This window comes from Denticeps clupeoides, chromosome 14 (assembly GCF_900700375.1).
Source record: "Denticeps clupeoides chromosome 14, fDenClu1.1, whole genome shotgun sequence".
NCBI lineage: Eukaryota > Metazoa > Chordata > Actinopteri > Clupeiformes > Denticipitidae > Denticeps > Denticeps clupeoides.
The window spans coordinates 12,474,187-12,501,641 of record NC_041720.1 but is presented as its reverse complement, the minus strand read 5'-3'; the positions used below and the strand labels follow the sequence as shown (position 1 = coordinate 12,501,641).

The following is a 27,455-nucleotide window of genomic DNA, read 5'->3' as shown; positions in this document are numbered from 1 at the left end:
ATACTCAGTGAACTCCCGGCTCACTCCTTGAAAGTCAGGATGCTCGTACACAAAAATCTTGTTTACAGGATTTGAAGCCATTCCCGTACTCCTGAAGGTTGTGCAAGAGGTGAGAGCAAAAGTGTGTGTGTGAAGAATTCCTGCTGTATTTGTAGTGATCTTAGAGTGGGCTGAACTGCACAGAGCCAATCATCTTGTTTAGGAGGGTCTACCAGGTGTGCATTTTTTTCTGCACATTTCCTGATCAAAGCTGATGCCTTAGCTGCTCATAAAATTCAAAAGATATTTGTTTATTACTATTAATATCTTTTTTATTTCATATCTCGAGTTTGGTGGGTCCACCTGAGGTGGGCTATTTAACATCAGGTCTTTTCTGTTTTAATAGCTTTAATTTTCTGTCATTCATACAAGGGATCATTGTTGATCATGTCATCTCCTGGCCCACAGGGGGCACTGCATTTACATTTAAATTTAAATTTACATTTACTGCATTGCTCAAGAGACCAATGACCCAGAACTGAAACAAAACAGTTCATCATCCAATATTAAGTCCTGGAAGCCATGTTGGACGCTGCCCAAAAATTCTGTGTTTTATAAAAAAAATTACATTTGAATGCGAAAAGAGTTGTCCTTTAACGTTTAATAATTTATTGGGGTTGTCAGTCTAAATATTTTAAATAATTACTGACAGGATTAATGACATACTATTAATAACACAATTATTTTAGTTTGAAATGGTTTTATATAGTTTTTATAGTGTGATCAGTTGGGAGGAATATATGATTCTGATGACACAACCCAAAATGCTGAAAAATGTATTATGGCAAGGATGAATTTGGCGTAAGTGTCATAGGCCAAACCCAAAGATATAAAATAAAGGAAGCACAGCCATGTTAAAGTTAATTTGTTCTAACAAATTAAATATATATCTATACATGAGGCTTTCGTTCAGCACCTAACAATCAACTTGAAATGTGTGCTAATTGAAACAGTAGACATCTATAAAATCACCCTTAATGTACACTTCTTAACCTCCACCAACAAATTGTTGAAGTTGAACTTTATTTTAATTTCAGCTATATACGTGTTAGATGATACAAAGTGAAACAAATGATAATTTCTCCGGAACCTGGTGCTACCTGTAACATTTGAAGAATTAAAAAGTTTCATAGTGACATAAAGTGCACATGTGTGATACAGACAAACTGTGCTAGATAAAGTGCCAAGAGGGGACACAGGCAGTGCAAGAGTAGCTTTTAACTAAAACATGTAGACAACAATGAGACAGACAGCGCAAATAAATGTGCAAAGTAAATTAGTGCAAACATTGCATTTTGAACGGTGCGTTAATAGATAATATTACAGATGGATAATATCACTCAATATAACAGAGGTAGTGTGTGTGTCAGTGTCAAAAGTTCCTGTGTGTTCAGGTGTCTGACGGCCTGTGGGATGAAGCTGTTGCACAGACTGGCAGTGACTTCCCAAATGCTTCAGTTCCTTTTCCCAGATGGTTGGAGGGTGAAGAGTGCATGTGAGGAGTGTGTAGAATCGTTCACAATGCTGGCAGCTTTCCTGATGTGTGTGTGTGGTAAATATCCATTATGGAGAGACTCTGATTATCTTCTCAGCTGTTCTCACTATCCACCGTAAGTTCCCAAACCAGACAGGGATGGAGCTGGTTAGAATGCTCTGAAGAGTCCCTCTGTAGAAGGTGGTGTGGATGGGTGGTGGGGGATGGGTTTTCCTCAGCCTCCACAGGAAGTAAAGATGCTGCAGGGCTTTCTTGGCTGTTGAGCTGGTGTTGAGAGTCCAGTTCTCCTCTAGATGAACACAGAGGAACTTTGTGTTCTTGACTATCTCCACACAAGGTCCATCGATGTTCAGTGGTGAGTGGTCCCTCCGTTGTCTTCTGAAGTCAACAATCATCTCCTTTGTTATGCCCACGTTCAGAAATAGATTGTTGTCCATCAGTCGTTGCACCTCCTCTCTTTATGCTGACTCATTGTTCTTGCTAATGTGACCCACCACGGTTGTCATCGGCAAGCTTGATGTGGTTGGAGCTGTGCATCACTGCACAGTTGTGGGTCAACAGGGTGAACAGCATTGGACTGAGCACACAGCCCTGAGGAGCATCAGTGCGTAGTGAGGTGGTGCTGGAGACGCTGTTCTTGATCCGAACAGACTGAGGTCTCTCAGTTAACAAGTCCAAGATCCAGGGGTCATTGTCACAGTTTTTAGTCCTGTTTCAGTCCAGTTCACATACCTGTGGATGACTTCTTGTTTGAGCATGTGGTGATGGACTTGAAGACTGTAATGTCATCAGTGCATTTGCTGATGTAGCTGTTCACTGATGTTGTGTACGCCTACAAGTTGATGATGTTGTCACCGTTGGTTGCAGCGTCTCTAAACATTGGCAGGGTTTGCAGTACGAGAGGAAGCAGAGAGAGCTGGCATTACCATGGCATAGCTGTACTGGAACTTGGTGGGTAGTAGAGGCAGCATGAGTCAGTGGAGCACCAAACAGGTCCATCCAAGGACGAGGCAGGGACAGAGACGGAGTGAAAGGTCAGCAACATCAGATGTGAAAAAAAGGGCATACAAGGTCAACTCGAAAAAAGGAGTCAGGAGCAGGTGGATGGCATGGAGCATTATCATTTTTGAGCACCGCCTTCGCATTAGCGCTGGGTGGAATGTACACTTTGATAATGAAAAGTGAGGTGAATTCCCTTGGTAGATAAAAAGGTCTGCATATCAGTCACAAAGTCCACCAGCGATGCACAGAGTTCTGGCACCATTCTGGCACCGCCGCCGCGGGCCGCACAACGCCGCATTCCTGTCGGCACAAAATGCTGTAAGCTGAGCTGAGCCACATGAAGATGGAAGAATTGTTTCTGATAGACATGGTCCTTGTTTTCCTGATGTCCATGTGTCTTTTTCTGGTGTACAAAAAAGCACCATTGCGAGCTGTTGCGCCATCGTCTTACCGGAAACAGGCCAACAGGCTAAAAATCACCCCCCCATAGAGGTAAAAAGAAATTAATTCACAGCTACACTGTTTAAGGTCCGTTACAGATCTGATTTTTGTCTTAATGGACCATGCTGCTGTCTTCTTATGCCTGTTTAAAAACGGAGGCCAAAACAAGGTTGCACAGTGGACTGAAGACTGGGAAAAAGGAAGTGTAATGTCACGGGGAGAGCAGCAAATGCACAGGACCCAGATGCAGTTTTGTCAAAGACTAAAATTTAGTCACAAAACAAATATAACTTTCAACAGAACCACTCAGCCACATTACCAGTTGAAATTCAGACAGTCATTAACGGGTGTACCAGAGTTTTAAAGGTGTGTGAGCAGACTGTGCACAGGTGTGGTGCATGGAGTAGGATTAGATGCATGGGGTCCTCAGATTAGATGCTCAATCCAATAGTGCAAGTGATCTGGTGCAAGGATGTATGGCAAGTGTGAGTGGTGCAGTAGCATGAAGCTGCAGGGAATCTCAATAACACTGTATTAGCCCCCTCCAGATTACCCAGGGAGCTGTTTCTCGCCTTCTTGTCCTGTGTTGGCGCAGAAAAATTTAATATGGAGAAGAGGTCAAAAGCACACCGCACATATGGGTGTGGGTCCTCCTCGGACGTCCCAGAGACAGAAAACACGAGCAGCACCTCCCATGGAATTGGTGGCAAAAGTTTGTTTTATTTAGGTTGATATTATTTAAAATATTTAACATGGTTTTTTTTTCGTTTTTTTTTTATTGAAGTGATTAAATGAAATACATGGTGCACACAATGAATTGTGTCCTCTGAAAACCCACAATTTTGATAGAGCATACCCTTGTTGGTTTTATCTTTGTTAGCTGTTTTTACTTTGTAGCACTTAGCAGATTTGGTTGAATGGAAAGTAGAACCACTGGGGGCTTAACAGAGGTCCTGGAGGTGTACATGACAGTTGACTGGAGGTGCACATGACAGGCCCCTTCTGTTCATCTACTGTCTCTGCCCTTCATGCAGAATCCTCTGTTGACCAGACAAGAAGCCTGCCATTACCTTGCTGTGTTGTAATCTGTCCCAGTGGCTCTTGTCCATGTGGTTCCTGTGCTGGTGGTGGCCACTTGAAATGATTCTCTCAGCGACAAAGAATGAATGACCCCAGATGTTATTGACAATTTAATTTATCTACTGCTGTGCTAATTTTTGATGCTTTATCTCTGTATCTCACAATGAAAAGAGTAAACCAACCTAAACAGGATAAAATTGAAGGAATCTGTCACACCTAATATTTTAGCATATTGTAAAGGTATATTTATAACTTAAAACTATATTTTTTTCAGTGTACTTCCAGCAGCTGAGTCTGCCTCTGTGGCTCTCTTTCCTAAGTACACTGAACAAACAGATAAATGCAACAACTTTTGCTCCCGTTTTCCATGAGCTGAACTCCAAGATCTCAAACATTTTCTTCACACACAAAAGATCCATAAATCTCAAATATTGTTCTCAAATATTGAAATCTGTTAGTGAGCACTTCTCCTTGGCCAAGAAAATCTATTTTATACTAAAAAAAAGTGAACACTTAAAAAAAAGTGAAAATGATCTTATCTCCTTGTTCCCACAAGGTGTGTAACTGATAACAGCAATACACACTGCTTTGATTGTCCTAAGGTGGAATAGTAGGAATTGTAAATCTTGCTGTCATGATTAGGGTTGGGCTATGAACTCTGTTCAGAGTTCAGGTTATACAGCCTGTTAATACTGAAGAAGAGATATTAACCATAAGAAGGGTTGGGAAGGTTACTTTTGAAATGTATTCCATTACAGATTACAGAATACATGCCCCAAAATGTATTTTGTAACGTATTCCGTTAAGTTACTCAATGTGAGTAATGTATACTTTGATTACTTTGGATTACTGAATACTTTGGATTACTTAATATATTGTCATGCTTTTTACAACTACATGAATGTTGCAATCACAGATAATAAAAATCCATGTTTTTCACCAACCATTTCTTTATTTATAAAGCTGAAAAGTGGAAGAGAAACATAAAATATGCCATTGAAAAGTATTTACTGTTATGGTCACCAACATATTACATCACTTAGTTAAAATAAAAAGTAGCCTTGCACAAGAAAAATTACCCTCTTTTTGATTAGGACCGACCTTCCTCATGGCAGAAAGCGGCCAATTACAGCCGTCTCCGTTCCACCCTCCGAGCGGCGAGGTTAAACTGGGTGAAGGCGTGTCACCTTTGTCAGGATCCGGTCCGAAATGGGGGTTACTCCGGTCCGGGTCAGGATCAGGATCCGGACCGGAGTTTAATTGTTGTCCTGTGTAATGTTCCCTAATCGTTTTCACCTGTGTTAATTGTATAAAGCTGCCCTGTTCGTTTCTGTTCGCTGTCAGGTCTTTGAAGTTATGTTCCGTGTTCACCAGTGTCTACGTCTCGGATGTCTCCCCTGTCCTGTGATTCACCATTAAACCCCTGTTCCGTGATGTCAGGTGAAAGCGTCCTCCATTCCTCGTCATTCCTCGTCACTCCTCGTCCTCCTCTACGTTCACCTGCCGCGTCATGCCCGCATGGACGTGACAACCTTACACACACTCAGTCCATGTGCACTGTAACAGTATAAAGAGCATGGTGTAATAGTGAATCAAATCATATTTATTTACAATTTCAGGGGTAGCATGGATTTATGGGCACTGAAACAGAGCACAAACTTGACGGACTGCGCAGATCTGCTAGGAAGCACAACTTGATAGGCAGCATGTTTCGATAAGAAATGATCTTATCTCCTTGTTCCCACAAGGTGTGTAACTGATAACAGCAATACACACTGCTTTGATTGTCCTAAGGTGGAATAGTAGGAATTGTAAATCTTGCTGTCATGATTAGGGTTGGGCTATGAACTCTGTTCAGAGTTCAGGTTATACAGCCTGTTAATACTGAAGAAGAGATATTAACCATAAGAAGGGTTGGGAAGGTTACTTTTGAAATGTATTCCATTACAGATTACAGAATACATGCCCCAAAATGTATTTTGTAACGTATTCCGTTAAGTTACTCAATGTGAGTAATGTATTCTGAATACTTTGGATTACTTAATATATTGTCATGCTTTTTACAACTACATGAATGTTGCAATCACAGATAATAAAAATCCATGTTTTTCACCAACCATTTCTTTATTTATAAAGCTGAAAAGTGGAAGAGAAACATAAAATATGCCATTGAAAAGTATTTACTGTTATGGTCACCAACATATTACATCACTTAGTTAAAATAAAAAGTAGCCTTGCACAAGAAAAATTACCCTCTTTTTGATTAGGACCGACCTTCCTCATGGCAGAAAGCGGCCAATTACAGCCGTCTCCGTTCCACCCTCCGAGCGGCGAGGTTAAACTGGGTGAAGGCGTGTCACCTTACACACACTCAGTCCATGTGCACTGTAACAGTATAAAGAGCATGGTGTAATAGTGAATCAAATCATATTTATTTACAATTTCAGGGGTAGCATGGATTTATGGGCACTTAAACAGAGCACAAACATGACGAACTGCGCATGCGCAGATCTGCTAGGAAGCACAACTTGATAGGCAGCATGTTTCGACAGAACACAGAACACGCTGCGTGGTCCACTCATTTAAACTGTAACGAAATACAGTTACTCATATTTTGTATTCTAAATATGTAACGCCGGTACATGTATTCCATTACTCCCCAACACTGACCATGAGCTGTTCTGTGACTTGTACATTTTTATCAACAGCTATGGGTTGTTTGTGTTTGTGGGCTGTTCAAGAGTGCTCTGGAGCAAGTTTTCATCCAGGTTGTCTCTGTACATTGCTGCCATCATCTTTCCCTCTATCCTGACTAGTCTCCCAGTTCCTACTGCTGAAAATCATCCCACAGCATGATTCTGCCACCATCATGCTTTCCTGGAGGGATGGTATTGGTCTGGTGATCAGCAGTGCCTGGTTTCCTCCATTCACGGATGATGGAGGCCACTGATCTTAAAAGCAGCAAAAGATTTTCTGTAACCTTCCCCAGATTTGTGCCTTGAGACAATCTTGTCTCAGAGGTCAGCAGACAATTCCATTGACTTCATGCTTGGTTTGTATTTAAAAATATTTTTAGTCACATGTAAAGGTTGGTGTACTTGTACCATCTATCCTACTTTGATTCTTTCAGCTTTTGCACCTGCCAGAATTTTTTTTTGTCATCCTGACAATGGACTCTTTCTCTTTTGAGGTTAGGAAAGCACTTCTGCTCCCTTAAAGCCAAAACAGAAAGAACGAGGAAGAGCTTCTTCCCTCAGTCCATTCTGGCCCTGCATCAGGTGCAGATCTGGTCTCTGTAATTCCACCCTTAATAAATATATAACCTTTTAGAGGTTGCATTGTATATAACTTTGATATTTTGTTATTTTAGTATAAAATAACAGGTTTCTGCATGCTTGAAAGCTGCCTGGTTTGGAAGAATGTGAAAGTGATCTTATCTCTTCATTCATCTTTCTTTTGAAATCTTTCTTTGAAAGTGAAGTGATTGTCACATGTGATACGCAGCAGCACAGTGAAATTTGTCCTCTGCATTTAACTCATCACCCTTGGTGAACAGTGGGCAGCCATGACAGGCGCACGGGGAGCAGTGTGTGGGGACGTTGCTTTGCTCAGTGGCACCTCAGTGGCACCTTGGCAGATCGGGATTCGAACCGGCAACCTTCTGATTACAGGGCCGCTTCCTTAACCGCTAGGCCACCACTGCCCCATTCACACAACATGTATAAAATATAACAGTCATACACACTGCTTTGAATGTCCTAAGGTCCTGATAAGTCAGGTTACAACATGTAGAGTTGTGCATATTTCTCTCATCAGTATTCTCTTCATTCTCTTCAGTCCACAGGTGATGAATGAGAAAACTTTCTGTCAGTAGGGTTGGGCTATGAACTCTGTTCAGAGTTCAGGTTATACAGCCTGTTAATAATGACGAAGAGATTTTAACCATAAACTGTCCTGTGAATCGTACGTTTTTATCAAAGGCTATGGGTTGTCTGTGTAAAATGAAGTTTATATCTATTGAGCTATATCTTAACTTCCTCAACCTTGGGGTGTGATAGGAAGGCCTGTGATATAAAGTACAGGCTGACATGCAGCAAGGTCTGTAGGAAACTCTCCCTTTTCTGGAGAAACTGAAAGTCAGTCAGCATTCCAATGTTTCCCATCAATTAACACAAAAGAACAAAAACCAATTTGTCACAACTATGCGGGCATGACGAGGCGGGTGTACAGAGAGGAGGACGAAGAGTGACGAGAAGACGAGGAATGAAGGACGCAATCACCTGACATCACGAAACCGGGGTTTAATGGTGAAGTACAAGCCAGGGGAGACATCCGAGACGTTGACACTGGTGAACATGGAACATAACTTTAACGACCTGACAGCTAACAGAAACGAACAGGGCAGCTTTAAACATTTTACACAGGTGAAAACGATTAGGGAACATTACACATGACAACAGTGAACCCCTTTTCGGACCGGATCGTGACAGGTTATTACAGTGCATCCGGAAAATATTCACAGCGCATCACTTTTCTCACAGTGAAAACAGTAAACACCTAATATTTTAAGCATATTGTAATCATATATTTAAATCTTAAAACTATATTTTAAGTTTAGCCTGCCTTTAATTTTTTTCAGTGTACTTCCAGCAGCTCAGTCCTGCCTCTGTGGCTCTCTGTCCAAAGTACACTGAACAAACCGATAAATGCAACACTTTTTGCTCCCGTTTTCCATGAGCTGAACTCAAAGGTCTGAAACATTTTCTTCATACACAAAAGATCCATAAATCTCAAATATTGTTCTCAAATCTGCCGAAATCTGTGTTAGAGAGCACTTCTCCTTGGCCAAGATCATCCATTCCATATTGAAAAAAGTGAACACTGGCCAGACTTAAAAAAAAGTAAAAAATGATCTCCATGTTCCCACAAGGTGTGTAACTGATAAGAGCAATACACACTGCTTTGATTGGTGGAAGGTGGAATGTTCACAGGTGATGACTTGGAAGTCTTGCTGTCATGATTAGGGTTGGGCTATGAAGTCTGTTCAGACAGAGTTTGAATCAGAGAGGAGCAGAGAGAGCTCTCTGTTCAGAGAGGAAGCAGTGCAGATCGTATGTTTCATTAATCAGCTGTCACAGCATAAGGAAAGACAGGACTGCCACCAAGAGCAGCTTGAACATATCTCTTCTTTTCTGAATGAAGAAAAAGAGTTGTTTAATGACCAGAAGGTCCCTGATATTGTACCTCTACCAAATGCCACAGACATTTGGCACTCCACCAAGACACTTGGAACATCAGATCAGAGCCCCTACTGCAGTGGACAATAACATGCGACAAGGGAGTGAATATGAAAATGGAAAACATCTGCCAACAGCAGGGACAATGCAGTCTGGACATATACATACCCCCTCAACCACAGCCCCAATACAAGATGCCCAAGCTCATCCTGTTCAGTTATTTCCTCTGAATCTATTATGCCAGAGTTTATTCATCAATATTCCCAGGTTAAGAATACCACTACAGACTGCATGTCTGAAACACAACAGTACTTAGCTGCTCCTGCTTCACATCCCACTGTGCTTGTCTCAGAGGTCAGCAGACAATTCCATTTACATCACATGAAAAGGTTTACTTTCAAAGGTTTACTTTACTCAGGTGCAGGTGCAGATCCGGTCTCTGTCTCTGTAATTCCACCCTTTATAACTATGCGCTGTGCTTTAAAATCTGCACTATCCATATTACATTAATATCTGCTTTAATACACCACTGCATATTGTTCTTAAATGTGTGTCTTGTTGGTAATGCACCTGTACTTTTCCTTACTGGCATACTGTTTCTATTGTTTTTTTTTTGCAAAAAGCATTTAACTGCATGACATACAACATATTATGGCGTAGGTGACATAAACTCTGAATCTAATTTAGAGTTTGCATTGTATATAACTTTGCAACTGTGTATGTTATTTTAGTATAAAAAACAGGTTTCTGCATGCTTGAAGAATGTGAAAGTGATCTTATCTCCTCATTCACACACTTTTTCATCAGTGCATCAACTGTGACACTATCCATATCACTGTCATGATCCGGACCGGCAGGGGTTACTCCGGATCCGGAGTCCGGACCGGAGTTTCATGTTCGTCTCGTGTAATGTTCCCTGATCGTGTTCACCTGGTGTATATTTGTATAATTGTATAAAACTATCCTGTTCGTGTCTGTTCATCGTCGGGTCATTGTGCGTGTTGATGTTCCCTTGTCTCGCTTGTAGTTTGTATTAAACCCCCTGTCGCGTGAAATCGTGCGAATGCGTCCTCCTTCATCGCCATGTCCAGCCCACCCATGACAATCACATTTATTTTCGCATTAATACTGCACTCCATATCATGCTTAAATGTATGTCTTGTTGGCTTTTGTCATTCCATCATGTGACTTGGAGCAACACGGAAACGAGGTAACGTGACTCCTATAAATTGGCTAGAGAGCAGCTGCCAGCTGCATGACACACGTCATTAGACTCGGCTCCGAAACCCTCAACCAAAGTACGACCGTACCTGTCCAACATCAGTGTGGTGTTGTGGCTCACGCCGTCCGCGTTCGCAGATTAACGCGGAGGAACTTCCCGCCGCACCGAGGTCTCTTGTCTGATCCCGGTTTGTGTGACAGAATGACCGAGCCCGTACGCGCTTCAGATTTCGCTGCTTTATGTGATCGAGTAGTGCGGCAAGAGAATCTCATTGAATGTCTGTCACAGGAGGTTCGCTTCCTGCGGCAGCCCACCGAGTGCATGAAGCGACGAACGCTGCGCAGAGCCCTCGTCCCCCCGCGGTTCCCGAACCCAGTTTGGCGCTCGCGGAGCGCTGGAACGGGACCGAGGGTAGCGGCGAGGCGCTCCTCACCACTCTCTCGTTGGTTTTTGAGCAGCAACCTCGCTACCCCAGATCCCGGTCCCGAATCGCCCTCCTACTCACCCTGCTCGTTGGTCCCGCGGCGGAGTGGGCGGCCGCGCTAATCAGCTCCCCCAACTCAGCATCCATGTCATATTCCGAATTCGTGGAGGAATTAAAACACCTTTTGCCGTCCGGACGGTGTGGAAGACGTCGCGTCACAGCTTTACCATCTACGCCAGGGTTCTTCATCTGTCAGCCAGTTCACCGCACGATTTCGGACCCTGGCTGCAAAGGCTCTGCTGGACGCCCACGCCCTCCGGATGATTTATATTGAAGGACTGGCCGCGCGAATTCGTGGGGAGATGGTAAGCCGGGAAATGGCAGCAACGTATGAGGCCCTCATACAACTCGCGCTGAGGATTGATCGCTGGCACTCCCGAAAACTGCGGCCTCCACTCCAACCCGGCACCGGACTCCCTGACCGCCTTTCTCACCACCTCAGCCCACCGTCACTCCTCCGGACCATAGGGGGGAACCCATGCACCTGGGACGGTCAACCCTGTCTCAGGAAGAAATGCAGCGGCGTGGCGTGGTGTTGGAGTGGGGAGCGCACTGCCATCGCCATTGCCTTCTGCCACAGCTCTCCCCGTCTGCCACCTCAAACCCAGAGCCGACCCGTCCAGTGTTGGACAACATCCCCTCCTGTTATCATGACCTAGTCACCGTCTTCAGCCCAGCCAAAGCTGCCCAGCTGCCTCCCCATCGACCAGGCGACATGACCTGCTACCGGGAACCACTCCCCCGAAAGGACATCTCTACTCCCTCTCGAAAGCACAGCAATTGGCCATGGAGCGGTTTGTGGCGGAGGTGCTTCAGAACGGCACCATCCGCCCATCGACCTCCCCGGCCGCGGCAGGGTTCTTCTTTGTTACCAAGAAGGATGGTGGTCTGTGACCGTGCGTGGATTATCGTGGACCCAACAAAATCACTATAAAAAAAAAAAAACGCCATTTCCCCTAACCAACACCGCCCTCGACGCCGTCTCGGGAGTGAAGTACTTTACAAAGCTGGATCTCCGTTCGGCCTATAACCTGATTCGCATCCGAGAGGGCGACGAGTGGAAGACAGCCTTCATCACCCCCACTGGTCCTGTCTTGTGCCTTAAAACGCGAACGACAACATCAGTGTGGTGTTGCGGCTCACACCGTACGCGTTCGCAGATTAACGTGGAGGAACTTACCTGCCTCCTTGCGTCCCGCCGCACCGCGGTGTCTCGTCTCCTCTTACACGTCTCTCTTGTTCTGATCCCGGTTCGTGTGACAAGTTTATCCTTACTGTTTTTTTGTTGTACTGTTTTTGCAATGTCCTACTTTAAAAAACATTTCACTGCATGGTGTACTATGATTGATTGTGTATAAGACATAAAATCTGAATCAAATTTAAAGGTTGCATTGTGTTTAACTTCGCAACTGTGTATGTTTTTTAATGTGTTTATTAAGAATGTAAAAGTGATCTTATCTCCTCATTTTGATGGACAATCATATCTGTGCTTGCAGTGTCTCACAATGACAATCACTTCAATTTCATATCAGGCAAGCAATATCAATCTTAACAGACATCTTCACAGATATCTTCAACACATCGCTGAGTTCAGCCGTCGTGCCTACCTGCCTCAAAACTGCCATCATCCCAGTGCCAAAGACATCAACTGTGTCCTGCCTCAATGATTAGCAGCCCATAGCACTCACACCCATCATGATGAAATGCTTTGAGAGGCACATGAAGACACAGAATCTGGACCGTTTCAGTTCGCTTACCAGCCAAACTGCTTTCACACAACCCTCTCCCACCCCGACAAAAAAGACACTTACGGCAGAATGCTGTTTATTGACTTCAGCTCAGCATTCAATATGGCATATTTTGAATCCCATTGTATGTTTGTGGGCCTGTGCAGCAAGCACAGAGCATGACTTTCCATGCGAGTTCAGTTTAAAACTTTATATGCCCTTTCGATGAGCTCCTATCCTCACATGCACACAACGCTGCGAATATTTTCCGGATGCACTGCCATCGCAGAGATAAATTGGCTTTTGTTCTTTTGTGTTAATTGATGGGAAACGTTGGAATGCTGACTGACTTTCAGTTTTTCCTACAGACCTTACTGCATGTCAGCCTGTACTTTATTTCAAAAGCCTTCCTATCACACCCCAAGGTTGAGGAAGTTAGGATGTAGCTCAATAAATATAAGCTTCCTTTTACACAGACAACCCATAGCTTACAATTCTTACAAAACTTACAATTCACAGAACAGCTTATGGTTAAAATCTCTTCATCATTATTAACAGGCTGTATAACCTGAACTCTGAACAGAGTTCATAGCCCAAACCTACTGACAGAAGGTTTTCTCATTCATCACCTGTGGACTGCAATGAAAAGAATACTGATGAGATAAATATCCACAACTCATTATGCATTTATATTTTAAGCTCTTAATTGTAAACTAAAATCATAGAAATGTAATATGAATTGATATGCCTAAGCACACACACAAGCACACAGAGAAGAGCTGGAATTTTGGGAGTGAGTGTGAATCATTTAAACCAGCCTTTGATATAAAATACCCGAGTTTTAAATATTCACACAGTCTAGGTACCTTTTATTATCGTTGGCACGCTTGGTGGAGCTCAAACTGGTGGAGAATATGTGTGTTGAGTCTACTCACAACTTCCTCCAGTACTGTACCCACGATCGATGGCCCTTCCGCCGTCTGCAAAATAATCCTGTAGTCGGTGCAGTTCTTCATGTACCTTTATGCATCAGAAGTCCTCGCTCCTCGCGTGGTCCAAGGCCTCAGCAGCACCGTGCCGTCTGCTGCCGTGTGGGTTTTCCCGGCCTCCGCCACGTGCACAGAAATACGTGCACTTCTGTCCTGTGTAGTAATTGCTACTTTTCCAGAAAGTCGGCGAACCTCCGCCTTGCGCTATGCACCTTTATGCATGAAAAGATTTTCATCTCCGGAATCAGTAAAACTAAAATACATGTGCAACCACTTGTTCTTTTAACTCAGCAGGCTTAAGCGAACTCCAGCTTCGCTAATTAAATTGCGGGTAAACTGTAAAACACGGCACCACTACATTGTCTCCTGTCTAGATAGATAGATAGATAGATAGATAGATAGATAGATTGGGTGCGGTGCTATTATTTTTAGGCCCATATTATTATTATTATTATTATTTTATTATTATTATCATCAGTTGCGGTAGGTAGTCCTATCATCAATACTAGGCTATTGCTATATAATTATATGAGGTTACATGCTTTATTGTTGTTATGATTATTATTTTTACCACCATCAGTATAGGTCTATTATCTTCACTAGGCTATTGCTATAATTGGGAATTATATCTGATATTAATTTATGCTTTATTATTGTTGTTATTACTAGGCCTAATAGTAGGCATCATCTGCATTTTTTACAGAAGCTTGCAGGTAGGTGTTGTTAATGAGAGACCTGAGCCTGCTTTGCCTTGCAAAGATCCTCAATTCTTGGCTCAATGTTTGATGAACATAGCCTCAAATCATCCTCGATTTGTGCACGATTGTGGTATTTAGTTTTGAGTGCAGTCATTTTTGAGAATCCTGCCTCACACAAATATGTTGACGCAAAAGGAAGGAGAATCTTAAAGATGACGTCACAGAGTTCAGGATATTCCAGCATCAAGGCTGCGCAGAATGACAAAATAGGGCAGGAGCTAAAGACTTCCTTCAGTCTTCTGTCACTCTTCAGCTCAATAATATGTTCCTGCATATTAATTTAAAGCTCATTTGCTGTGCACATAAAGGCTGGCAGAGGACCCCAAACAATCGAGTGTTAAGTGGCTGTGATTTGATGAGACTTTTTTTCATGGATTTGTTAAGCACGGAGTCAAAAAGAAGTGCTTCGCAATAAACCATGCAATGTGGGCACTTCAATTTCACAAGTGGAGCTACGTGCTGAACGCGAGCAGCTAGACCACGCTGACGCCCCGTCATTGCCTGTGCACCATCCATGCATAACTGCGTGATTCATGCTTTCGAGTCTCCAAACACCACAAATGTCTCCAAAAACACCAGTAAAAGTCACTGGATTGTCGCTTTTGACAAAAAAGTTGCCAGGAGGATGAGTTGTTTGTGTTATAATCAGTGCTTGAAGTGGGAAGAAAAGGTGCCGGTACTCTCTTTGCATTGGCAAATCATTACATTTTTACAGTGTAAAACAAAACTTGCATATATTACTGTTACAACAATTTATTGTTATTCATTTATTACCAACATAAGTGTATTTAAACATGTTTGTGTGTGCGTGGCTGCGTGTGTTTCACAAAAACTAAAGGAAAGCTTTAACTGTAGCCTATATTCTGATTAGTTTATTTGTTTTATGCAGTTAACAATACAGTTCGACCAAGAGAGCTGACAATTGACCACCACTTAATTTACCATCACCTCACTAATTTCACACTGATTTCATATGACAAACAAGTTAATAATAGTCACTTACATTTTTGATGAAATAATCACTGTTTTGGTCTATTTTAGCAGCGAAAATAGATCTGATGAATCCAAACAAAGATCATAAATTAGTTTTTTTTTTTTGCCTCCCATCATGTGGTCCACTCGCACCTACTTGCAGCGGTTGAGAACCACTGTTTTAAACTATCAATTGTATGTTTTATGAAGCTGACAACATTACTGCTGTAAGTAATAATAATTATAGTAACCTTGGGTGGGGCATTTGTATAGTTTTTCAACTGAACATATTCTTAGAGGCTGTGATTTCAGCTGTAAAGGTCAATTCCACAATTAACACAGAAAATGTGTAATTGCTCTAGCTTTTTCAAAAGCCTTTATGATGTCAAACATCATTGAAAATTAAAAAATTGACACAGGACAAGAGCAAGAGAAGCATTTTGTGGTGATTAAGAAGTGCTGTAGTGCATCTGCTCAATTCAATTATATGCAAGCAGGTGAAGCAGGTCGATCAGGACACAGAAGAAATAGGTGAGGCAGTTAATCATAAAAACGAGACTGTGATGCCACCTTGTGGGCCAGAAGTTGTCTTTATGCCTATTCTAGTATTATATTCTGCAAACAGAAAACAGTCTCCCACAACTTGAAGAAATGGCTCATAATATAGACAGAAAACATACCAGAAAGATCTCCAATATGATGACATGAAATTCATTAATTTAATAAACAGACAGACAGTTTATCCATCTGCTCCTCTTGGTTGAGAGCCAGTTTCTGGACTAATGCAGTCACCTCTGTCAGTTCGGAGATCTCTTTTTCACATCTACAGCACGCTCTGATTTCACGTGAACCTGGGAGTGAGCTTTTTTTTGATGTAGGTGTGGAACTTTCTAATTTCTCTTGACAGGTGCCGAAGCACAGCCTGCAGCTCACAAAAGCTCAAGAGCCCAGGCTTCATGGGAGCAATACTTGGATACACTTTATCTATTTACATTTAAGGCATTTATCAGTGGGTGGTAGAAGCCTAGTGAGTGACACTTGCCTATGAACCAGGAGACCCAGGTTCAAATCCCACTTACTACCATTGTGTCCCTGCATACAGTGGCCTTACTAATATGCACAGCATCCCCAATAATCTACAGTAATCTTCCCCTAGCAAAGAAACGTAAAGCTGCACATAGTATCTGCCCGGATGTAAGAGCGCGGCCACAATGGGTAATGTTAGTAATCTAAGAACGGATTAGATTATGGATTTATGTAATTGATTGCAACGTAAAACGGTAACGCTCAAACACAAATGTATGGAGAAAAGAAAAGAAATCCACTCTGGGTCTCAAAATCCTTGCCCGGCGTCAATGTAATTCTCTTCGAATTAATACAGTCTCCTCATCCAAAAAAGTACATGCATTTCCCTTAACTGCTTCATCTTTAAAACAGGGGAGGAGACCAACAGAAACTCACAGATTAGAGAATAAAACAGGTTCCTGACCAGGTTAGGTTCACAGAGTAAGTTACCACGGTAACTGACTCTAAGTAAAAGTTACCTCTTTTTCAGAAACAGGCTTGACTTACCCTGCTTTCTCGAGTTTGACAAACCTGCCACTTTGAAACGGAAAACCCAGAGTTTCTCTCATTTCAGGCTTAACATTTTTCACTTGTAAACTCCTTTCTGAAATGGGCCCCTCGTGTGTTAAACCACTGGTGTCTCATTTTAAATGTAAACGAGGCTTTTTTTTTTTTTAACTGTTCTGAAATTTGTGAAGACAATAATGCTTCTGATGTCTAAAAAGACAATGCAGTTATGACGTTTCCAGACATTCCAGAAATTAAATGTTTGTTTTCATTTCTTTAATCTGTATATACATATGTGTTTTATTCCATAATATATCACTCTGATCTCATGATTCTCATAGGTATTGCAAATCTGCTTATCCAGAATATACATAATTTTTGGGTATTTTGTTTTTGATGCAACAAAAACAAAAATGCTTAGTTTAATAATGCTAATCATTTAATAATAATTGTCACAATGATTATCGCTTCACTTTCAGTAATACATTGAGGTTAACATATGGGATAAAATCACACCAGTTTCACCAAATCACAAGAGGTACACCAATATATCAAGACTGACAGACTTACATTTTAAGCATTTTAGTTATGGAAAAATGAAACAAAGAAATGCTCTATAGGTTATGGCGTATAAGATTACAAAGTAAGAATTCTGTATTTTATTAGTAAGTAGTATTTAGTTTGCTGTGTATATGATATGGTTATAATTCTTTTTTTTACTTTTACTGCAGCCTTAAATGTCCTCTTCTTGGTATTCAGCCAAGATCGTGTTACCAGCCTGGCACCTGTATTCCCCGTATTCAGTCGAAGAGTTGTAGCCTGACTGGATCGTTATTTTGACTGGAACCTTCACATCCACCTCTTTTCTCACTACATTCACAGTGAGCTTGGTGTGTGGATGGATGGTGGCTGGTATGGAAATCTTCACACCCTTCTTTTCCGTCTTGGTGTTGCTTGTCCCCTTCTCCACGGTGAAAGTGTTACTCACATTCACATTGACCTCTGATTTCACTATACCAATATCAAACCCAAATGACATCCCCACACTTATCTGTGTAGCATTGCTGAAGTTGAAGCTCTCGGTGACAGAACCTTCATACTCCCGACTGAGCTCAGAGGAGAAGGTCTGCTCATGTTTTCCACGATTCACACCACAGATGGAGTCAATGACGACTGATTTGGTGTTTTCTTCTTTCTTGTCCCAGAGGAGCTCTGCTGTTATCTTGGGTCTCCCAGGTTTAAGAGGACGAGCCCAAGACACTTGGTTGTCAATCCAGCCTATGCTTGGAAATTCTCTTCCAGCTCTGACCAGAATTGAACGACCACCTCTGTTTGGATGCTCATACAGGACCCATGCTCCTCTGTCCACTCGGCAGGAAGAAATCATATCATTGAAATTGCCAAACATTAAGTTTGTCTCACAGTTGAGGGTAATGCTCCTACCCCCATAGTTTTGATCCTCATACAGTGTGATCTGAGGATTTGTCAGATCTTCTTTCACCTGTTCCAGTGAAGAAATTACCTCATGCCACTCCACTGATCGACATTCACCCTCCTCAAAGTAGAACTGGGCACCCTGACAGTGGGGGTGTTCGTATAACACCCATGGCTGCCCTATGACCTTCACAGAGGAGATACAGTCATTAAAACTAACATCCCGAAGGTCTGGACAATACTCAGTGAACTCCCGGCTCACGCCTTGAAAGTCAGGATTCTCGTACACAAAAATCTTGTTTACAGGATTTGAAGCCATTCCCGTACTCCTGAAGGTTGTGCAAGAGGTGAGAGCAAAAGTGTGTGTGTGAAGAATTCCTGCTGTATTTGTAGTGTTCTTAGAGTGGGCTGAACTGCACAGAGCCAATCATCTTGTTTAGGAGGGCCTACCAGGTGTGCATATTTTTTCTGCACGTTTCCTGATCAAAGCTGATGCCATAGCTGCTCATACATTTTGAAAGATATTTGTTTATTACTATTAATATCTTTTTATTTCATATCTCAAGTTCGGCTACAGGTGTGTCCACCTGAGGTGGGCTATTTCAGGTTTTTTCTGTTTGAATAGCTTTAATTTTCTGTCATATATACAAGTGGTCTTATGTCATGGCGATCATGTCATCTCATGGCCCACAGGGGGCACTGCAGTGCCCAAGAGACCAACGACCACGAACTGGAACAAAGCAGTTCATCATCCAACATTAAGTCCTGGCAGCCATGTTGGACGTTGCTTCCTCATTGTTGATTATTTCACTTTGCTGCTAAGCCTTACCCAAAAACCCCAAATTGCCCCAAAAAAAATGACATTGCCCAAAAATGATAATGCTCCATGCCATCCACCTGCTCCTGACTCCTTTTTTTCTGGTTGACCTTGTATGAAATGGGCTGGCCTTGGATTTTTGAGCCAACAAACGGAGCAGTTGTCTTGCGGGGTCTGCCTGACCTGGGCTTGTCAAAACCGTCTCCAGTCTCTTCAGATCTTTTTTTTAATCCTCTGTGCTTGACGATGCGACACATTGAAGGTGTCTGCCACATCAGCAGTGGATCTGGTCTCCAGCCTCTTGATAATCGACACTTTAGTCTCAGGGTGAATCGTAGGCGTGTTTGCAGAGGTCTAGTTGCAGTTGATGTGAAGGTCTAGTGTACTGGGTTTCTTTTTATACACCTGAGACCTAATTATTCATTATTAGTCAATGAAGCTCATATGACAAGGCGACAACACTTATGTCTCTGCAAAAATTGACTCAATGGGCTTTAGCAAGCTTTCACTATTCAAATACTTTTTGACCATTTTGTTTTGCACTGAAATATTATTACAAAAGCTGTTGGGAATAAAATTAGCCTTTTCTTGTAAAAAAACACCCAACTTTTTTGCACTTGAGGTCAATTTGTACACAAGAGACAAGACCTTTGTCAGGGACTTTACGCTACATGTGACATGACTTGGCATGACTTTCTTCAAATTGATTAAGTCAAAAAAGTTGAGTGCGACACCAGAGATTAGTTAAACTACATATTTATGTATCAAAAAGATAATAAAGGGCCATAAACGTAGTAAACACTGAACAGGATAGCACATGCTATGACAAGGTAAGGATGGCACCTGGTGGTGCTGTGGCCCCATGACCTGACACTTGACTCGATGAACTAGCCTAAATCAGTAGCAATGAGAGCAGTCCAGGCAGTGAGTAAAGTACTAGAGTAATCCCATAGAGCTACCAATGCTTTGTTAATCAACTTCCCTTACACAGTTTGGACAGGGAATGATCCCTCTGATCTTGTAAAGTAAAATAAGGCCTTTCTTAAATCTGAGATGAAGGGTGTCAGGGTCCAACCTAAATTATTTTTGGGGTGATTTGTTGCCTCTTCATTGACATGGTGAAGAAGTTCCATGTGTGTCAGATTGTAGTCTTGAGGCAACAATCTGAGTCTTGAGACTCCACAACCCACTTCAGTTTGCCTACAAGCCTGGCACTGGAGTGGATGATGCCATCATTCTCCTCCTACATCGTTCCCTCTCTCACTTGGAGACCGCTGGGAGCACTGTGAGAATCGTGTTCTTTTATTTGTCTCCCGCTGGAGAACACAGGAGTGAATCATCACCTCACAACATGTATTACCTCACCAACCCACCACAGTATGTGAGAACTCAGGGTTGTGTGTCAGACAGGGTGGTCTGCAGTAAGATGGGCCCCACAGGGAACGGTTCTGGCACCGTTCTTCTTCACCATCTTCATCTACACTGTAGACTTCACCTACAATCTACAAGATCTCTGATGACTCTGCAATAGCTGGCCTAGTCACAAATGGGGATGACGAGGAGTACAGATAACTGACTCGGGACTTTGACTAGTGCCAGCAGAACTACCTCCAGATCAACACTGGAAAGACCAAGGAGTTGGTGGTAGACTTCCGCAGGCACAAACTTCCTCCATTACAACCACTGAACATCCAGGGTAAGGACATTGAGGCTGTGGAGAGCTACAGGTACCTTGGTGTTCATCTGAGCAATAAACTAGACTGGACTCACAACTCTGATGCCCTCTAAATGAAACGGCAGAGCAAGCTGTACTTCCTGTAGAGGCTCAGGTCATTTGGGGTGAAGGACCCACTCTTTTATGACTCTGTGGTGGCCTCAGCTATCTTTTATGGTGTGGTCTGCTGGGGAGGTAGCATCTCTGCTGGGGTCAGAAAGAGACTGAACAGGCTGATCCGGAGGGAGAGCTCTGGTCAAGGATGCCCTCTGAACCCAGTGGAGGTGGTGAGTGACAGGAGAATGGTAGATAAGCTATCATCCCTGTTAGACAACATCTCCCACCCTATGCAGGAGACCTTGACAGCACTGAGCAGCTCCTTCAGCACTAAATTATAGAAATGAGTAACAAATGCTCAAAGTAAAATAGTGCAAACTTTGAATTTTGAATGGTGCACTAATAGTGTGCAGTGGTGGAGGAAGTACAGAAGCTTAGTACTTAAGTAAAAGTACAAGTAACCTGCAAAATATGTACTCAAGTAAAAGTAGAAGTGCTACATCAACAATCTTACTTAAGTAAAAGTCCTAAGTACTTACTTTTAAATTTACTTTAAAGTATATTTTTTAAGTAAAAGTACTCACACAATGGTTTGTCTCAACATCTGGGGTGTGCCATTTTGTAAAAGCATAGTACATATACTGACTTATGCCTGTACTGATGTCATTGCTCGGAATAATTACAAGCAATTATACAGTATATGTGTATTGGAAAGTTTGGTGTGCTTATTGTGCATGCATCTCGCAATACTGTGTGTACCTTAGAATTATATGGATGACAAGTTATATACTAGGTATTACCCACTAATATACCATTAAGATAAACCAATCAGGACATGATATATCTTTAAATCATTTATGTACTTGCAAAACTATTCAACACTTCTGTTAAGAGCGGTAAAAGGGCAACACAACAGTAACCAAACAGCAGTGGTGGGGTGGTGCTCTCAAGAATATGGCAGTACAAGTGGCATTGCGAGCCCTTTAATCAACTTCATATCATCAGCACATTCTGTTCAACAAGAGTTGCCCTGGCTTGCATGAAAAAAAAATGTAGCGCAACTGTAAAACTAGTAAATACAAAGTTTATGCTCCAATGATTGCAGAAAAGCAAAAAGCATTGGCCTAATAATGGATAACACAACACTTAGTCAATACAAAAGGCAGATGTTAGAATGAGAAACAACAAAAATTTTGACCGTTGACTGGGGTGTGGCTCTCTTAAGAATATGCCAGTATAAATGCTATTCAGACCCCTGATCAACCTAGAATTATCAATACTTTTTGTTTAGTTTTTTCTTTAACAAAACACGAGTCTATATGAAAAACAGATGTAATTGTAAATCTTGTCAATGATCTATTATTTGCAGAAAAAAACAATATTGTGTAACTCAACACTTACAATACAAATACAAAAGGCAGATCTTAGAATAAGAAACTTAAAATGAAGGACCATCAAATGAAAACTTTACCACTGGCCAGGCAATCAAAGATCAGAGGGTGAAAATGGCTCTCTCACGAACATGAGAGTATAAGTGCCATTTGGTGCCCTTATAAGCACAGCATTACCAGTGATTTTTGTTCAATTTCAAGTTTTTTGACCCTAGCCTGCCTCTTTTTGCAGAAAAGATGTGCCCTGCTGGACTTTAGAGTATCTATGGAGGCAGCTGAGTTGGCCAGGTAGGCATCCAGCTGTCTTGTGGTTTCTTGGACATTTCCCTTCATATGGCCAAAGAAGTCCTCCTCCTCTGACCCAGAATGGCTATCTGGTGATGAGGCTTGGTACTCCTCCAAGTGACTCTTGCTGTAGTCCATGCCTACTGTAAGAATGGACATCGCGGGAGCCTGCTTTGTCTTGCATAACAGATGTCTGCAGGGGGAAGTGTAACATTCCTGTGTCGACGGTTGTGGGTGAAGATTCGACACCCCGGTTTTTACATGTCTTTTGTCCGACGTCAACGTGCGAAGTATCAGCCGTCAGGACCGCCCACCCTCTTTGTCTTCACCAAATGGGAGGCACCGGGGGCGTGACATCAGAAACAACAGGTTCTGATTGGTCAGTGACAACTTCCTGTCCGCCAGTGACAACTTCCTGTAGGCCAGGGGTATAAAAGCCTGCGCACATGTGGAAAATGGGACTCTGGGCTCTCTTGCTCAGAGGTTTTTCCATCGGAAACCGGAAGGTTTCTGAGTCTCTCTCTCCTCCTCTTTTTCACTTCTCCCTCTTTACTCTTTCTTCTCATTTTTACTTTCTCTGTAACCTTGGTACCTTTTTACATTCAATATTCACATGTAACCACAATAATTATTTACCGGTGTTAATAAATTAGAAACTGTTCATTTTTAACCTCTATTGTGCCATGCCTCTTTCTGCCAGGTAACATCAAATTGGAGTGGTTGAATACAGTGCTTTGTGTGGAGGGAGAAAGAGTTTTTTTCTACACACTCTATTCTCTTCTCCAACACCACATGGTCTTCATTGTGCTTTTTACACTACATAACAACAACCCAAACACAGAATACAGGAAACATTAAGCTTATATGAAGAGTACTGTCTCTCTAACCTTGTAAAAACCATTATTATCACTTTGGAATTTCCTATGATCTCCTAGATGCAACAACATATTATTTCAGATTAACTGGCAGGATCAGAAAAGGTTCTTTGCAAGGTTTCCTTATCAATTAAACACTTGCCAATGAAATGAATGATTTAAATTACTTACCCAACCTTAGCAAATCCTCATTGCTTGTCCACGATGTGCGAAACTTTGGAAGTAAAATTGCAGCAGCATGAGTTCAGGGTCAGTAAGCATGTCACCAAACCGCCATTTTATTCCTTCTTGAAGGGCAGAGATCAGTGGCTGGCAGAACTTGGATGACTTTTGGAGGCGGTCCAGCTTCACAGTCAGGACGGTTATAGTTGGTAACAGCCATCACATGTGGACATCCACCTCTGCCTGCAACATGTTGACTGCCATGGATACTGGGTTCATGGTTGATGCATATTCTGTTAAGAAAGCAAGTTCTGCAGGGCTGAACCTGCAATAAACAGTATTGGAATATGCAGAATGTCAACAAGTGATATAAGGAATTTGTCACACACCTAGATATACATAATGTTATTACACACATCATTCGACAAACTATTTTTAATTATGTCAGATTGTGTCTGCAAAAAGTTGTTAAAATATGAATTTGTGGCCTGTCAGCATAGATATGAAACAGACATGACTGATATGCTTATTGTGTACTAAGTTATCTAAATAATTATAGGCTCTACTACTGCAGTTCAATTAAACGAGGTGTAAATGATTAGTGAACAACAATATTATGGCACACAATCCATAGCCAACCACATCATAACTGTGCATCTGCTCCAAGTCAAACTTACATGGGGACTTTAAGTGCAATGGTCACTGCTCTGACAGCTCCTTCCCTACTTTCTCTAAATATCCTCAGTAGCCGCTCAACTGCAAGGAAGAGAGAGTTCTATCTGGTATCAACTGGACAGATGAGTTGCAGTTTGCACTCCCTTTCAAAAACCTCCGCAGTGATAGATGAGCGGGCACTCTTATTCCAAAGAGCTGAGCACTTGGCAAATGCTGCACGAGACATCTTCCTGTACACAACATTTGATTCAGCTTTTTTAGCATCCACAGTTGAGATCAAATTCAAAAGATGACAGGCACAACAGTGATGTTTTGGGAGTTGATATTCAGAGCACTCATCTTTCATCAAAGCCTCAACTTCAACACCCTCTGTCTCTGCTTCTGGATCATCTTCCTCCACAGTCATTTACATTTTCCCTCTGTTCTTCAGTTAAACTTCCTTCATCTTCACATGCAAAAACTCTGAAGGCCTTAATAAAGTTTGAGGTATTATCTGTAGTGGCCCTAACAATTTTTTCATGGACGCTGTATTCTGTATGAATGTCATTGAGAGTACTGGCTAGCATGTCATAAGTATGTGCCCCTTTCAGCCTTTTTCAAGATAGAGCAACAGACTGTCTTTCTAGGTTATCTGAAATAAATCTAGTGGGCAGTAACCCGAATTAAGCTTTGCCTATGAGCTGTCCAACAGACTGTAGTTGTGGCGATGTATTTAGCAGTCTGCATTGCATTCTTCACTCCATCTTTCATTCGCTTTGTGTGCTAATCTATTCTCTCTCTCAATGTTGTACGTGACATGACTGGGTAATCTGGGTGATTATGCTGCATTAAATTAACGAACTCACGCTGTTCTACTACACCAAAAGGGTGCAAAAAAAAAGTTGACCACCGCAAGGTCCATGGTCTTCTGAGAGGCTTTGGTGTTGTCAAGTTTCCGCTGCTTTATTGAAGAACCCTCACCAGCAGATGATGTTCCCCTCTTTTTAGTTGCAGTTGCAGCCAGGTACTCCTTCAGAAGTGATCTGTGCTTTCACTATAATAGATAGCAAAAATAACAATGATATACTGTAAGTGTTAATTATTCATTCTTACAATTTAATTTAAAACATTTGTAATCCTAGATCTTCGAACAAAGTAACTAGCACAATCAAGTATATTATTAGGCCTATTTACTGTGCTAAACTATGTATATAAACCTTATAATTACGAGAGAAATATGTGACAAACCCAGGAAATACAGGAGTGTTGGTCTATTGTGATCACATCTCTAGTCTGAGAGGACTACTGATTGTGAAACAGGCGGAAAGCACCCCTTCCAGCCAAGCTGGACCAGTGTTGTGCATGAACGGTTCATTGAACGCGTTCCTGTTTTTCGTGAACGCTGAACTGAACGAATCAGTTTACAAATTATGAACGTGAATGTGAGTGACGTTCACTCTGGCGAGACTGAATGGCGCTCATGTTTTAAAGTTTGCTGATCACAGGCTAGCATGGCTGGTGCTTCGAGTCCGAAAAAAATAAATAAATAAAGAGCGAACGTGAACTAGTTCGTTTTTTTAGCTGTGAACTGGCACAGCTGTGAACTTCAAAATTGTAAAAAATTAACTATGAACGTGAACTAGTTATTTTTCAGTGTGAACTGGCACAACACTGAGCTGGACACTATGCTAGCAAAGACATTAAGCTATCTTCTCCGAGCTAATAAACCAGTTTTATCCTACCACCGTGTTAAAAAAATGATGAAGCTACACTGGTGTGATGTTTATACTATTTCTGTAAGTCAACATACATTTCGCTAGATAATAGTATCATAACATGTCATAACATACCCAAAAGCATAGCATAGCATAGCTTACCTCTATATGTTTTCTCAAATTTGAAGGGGAGTTTTTAAATGCCAACAATTCTTTATGTTGAGGCTGGCATGGGATGCAAAGAAATCGCAAGGACTCATTCTTTGTACTCAAATAAATTTCTTAAATACAGCCAAGGATTTCTTTGTGATTCAGAGCTGCAGGGCTCGTGTTCACGCTCAGTTGATGCAGGTTCTGGGTCCATGTTGAATGTCTCGTCTTCTTGAAATCAAGCCGGTCTACCAGCTCGTGCTGCAACTGACGCGCGCTCTGCCATCATTGGAGCTAATAAAGCCTGACTGGTAGGAAATGGCAAACAACGCCAGAACGCAATAAGCTAACTATTATTCCATGCAAGATTTTGAGGAAATTGTGTTCATAAAATGTAACGAGTAACGGCATAAATTGTAGAAATGTAGTGGAGTAGAAAGTACAGATTATTGTAATGTAATGGAGTAAACTAAAAAGTATGCATTATTATTTTTGCTTAAGTACAGATATGTAAAAATCTACTTAAGTACAGTAACGAAGTTACATTCTTTGTTACATTCCACCACTGATAGTGTGTGTGTCAGAGTCAAAAATTTACCGAGTGTTCAGGATTCTGATGGCCTGTGGGATGAAGTTGTTGCACAGTCAGGCAGTGAAGGCCTGAATGCTTCAGTACCTTTTCCCAGATGGTAGGAGGGTGAAGAGTGCATGTCAGGGGTGTGTAGAATCCTTCACAATGGTGGTGGCTTTCCTGCTGGTGGCTTTTCCTGCAGCATGTGTGGTAAATATCCGTTATGAAGGGAAGAGAGACTCTGATGATCTTCTCAGCTGTTCTCACTATCCAACGTAGGGTCTTGTGGTCCAATATGGTGCAATTGGTTAGGATACTGTCGTCAAGAGTCCCTCTGTAGTAGGTGGTGTGGATGAGTGGTGGGGGATGGGCTTTCCTCAGCCTTCGCAGCAAGTAAAGATGCTGCAGAGCTTTCTTGGCTGTTGAGGTGGTGTTGAGATCCAGTTCTCCTCTAGGTGAACACAGAGGAACTTTGTGTTCTTGACTATCTCCACACAATATCCGTCGATGTTCAGTGGTGAGTGGTCCCTCCGTTGTCTTCTGAAGTCAACAATCATCTCCTTTGTTTTGCCCACGTTCAGAAATAGATTGTTGTCCATCAGTCGTTGCACC

The 27,455-nt window shown here is 42.0% G+C and overlaps 1 protein-coding gene across 1 annotated transcript; it reads right to left on the bottom strand.

The window, feature by feature from the left end:
* Positions 1–17,435: 17,435 nt before the first annotated feature.
* LOC114763835 (epidermal differentiation-specific protein-like) lies at positions 17,436–18,824 on the bottom strand. The gene has a single exon (XM_028953630.1). The coding sequence runs from the start codon at positions 18,769–18,771 to the stop codon at positions 17,752–17,754; it is 1,020 nt and encodes a 339-aa protein (XP_028809463.1). The 5' UTR covers positions 18,772–18,824; the 3' UTR covers positions 17,436–17,751.
* Between the last annotated feature and the right edge of the window lie 8,631 nt (positions 18,825–27,455).

What these genes read in the sequence shown, in the direction of transcription:
- LOC114763835 (XM_028953630.1), bottom strand. Translation starts at nt 18,771, where the DNA reads ATGGCTTCAAATCCTGTAAACAAGATTTTTGTGTACGAGAATCCTGAC.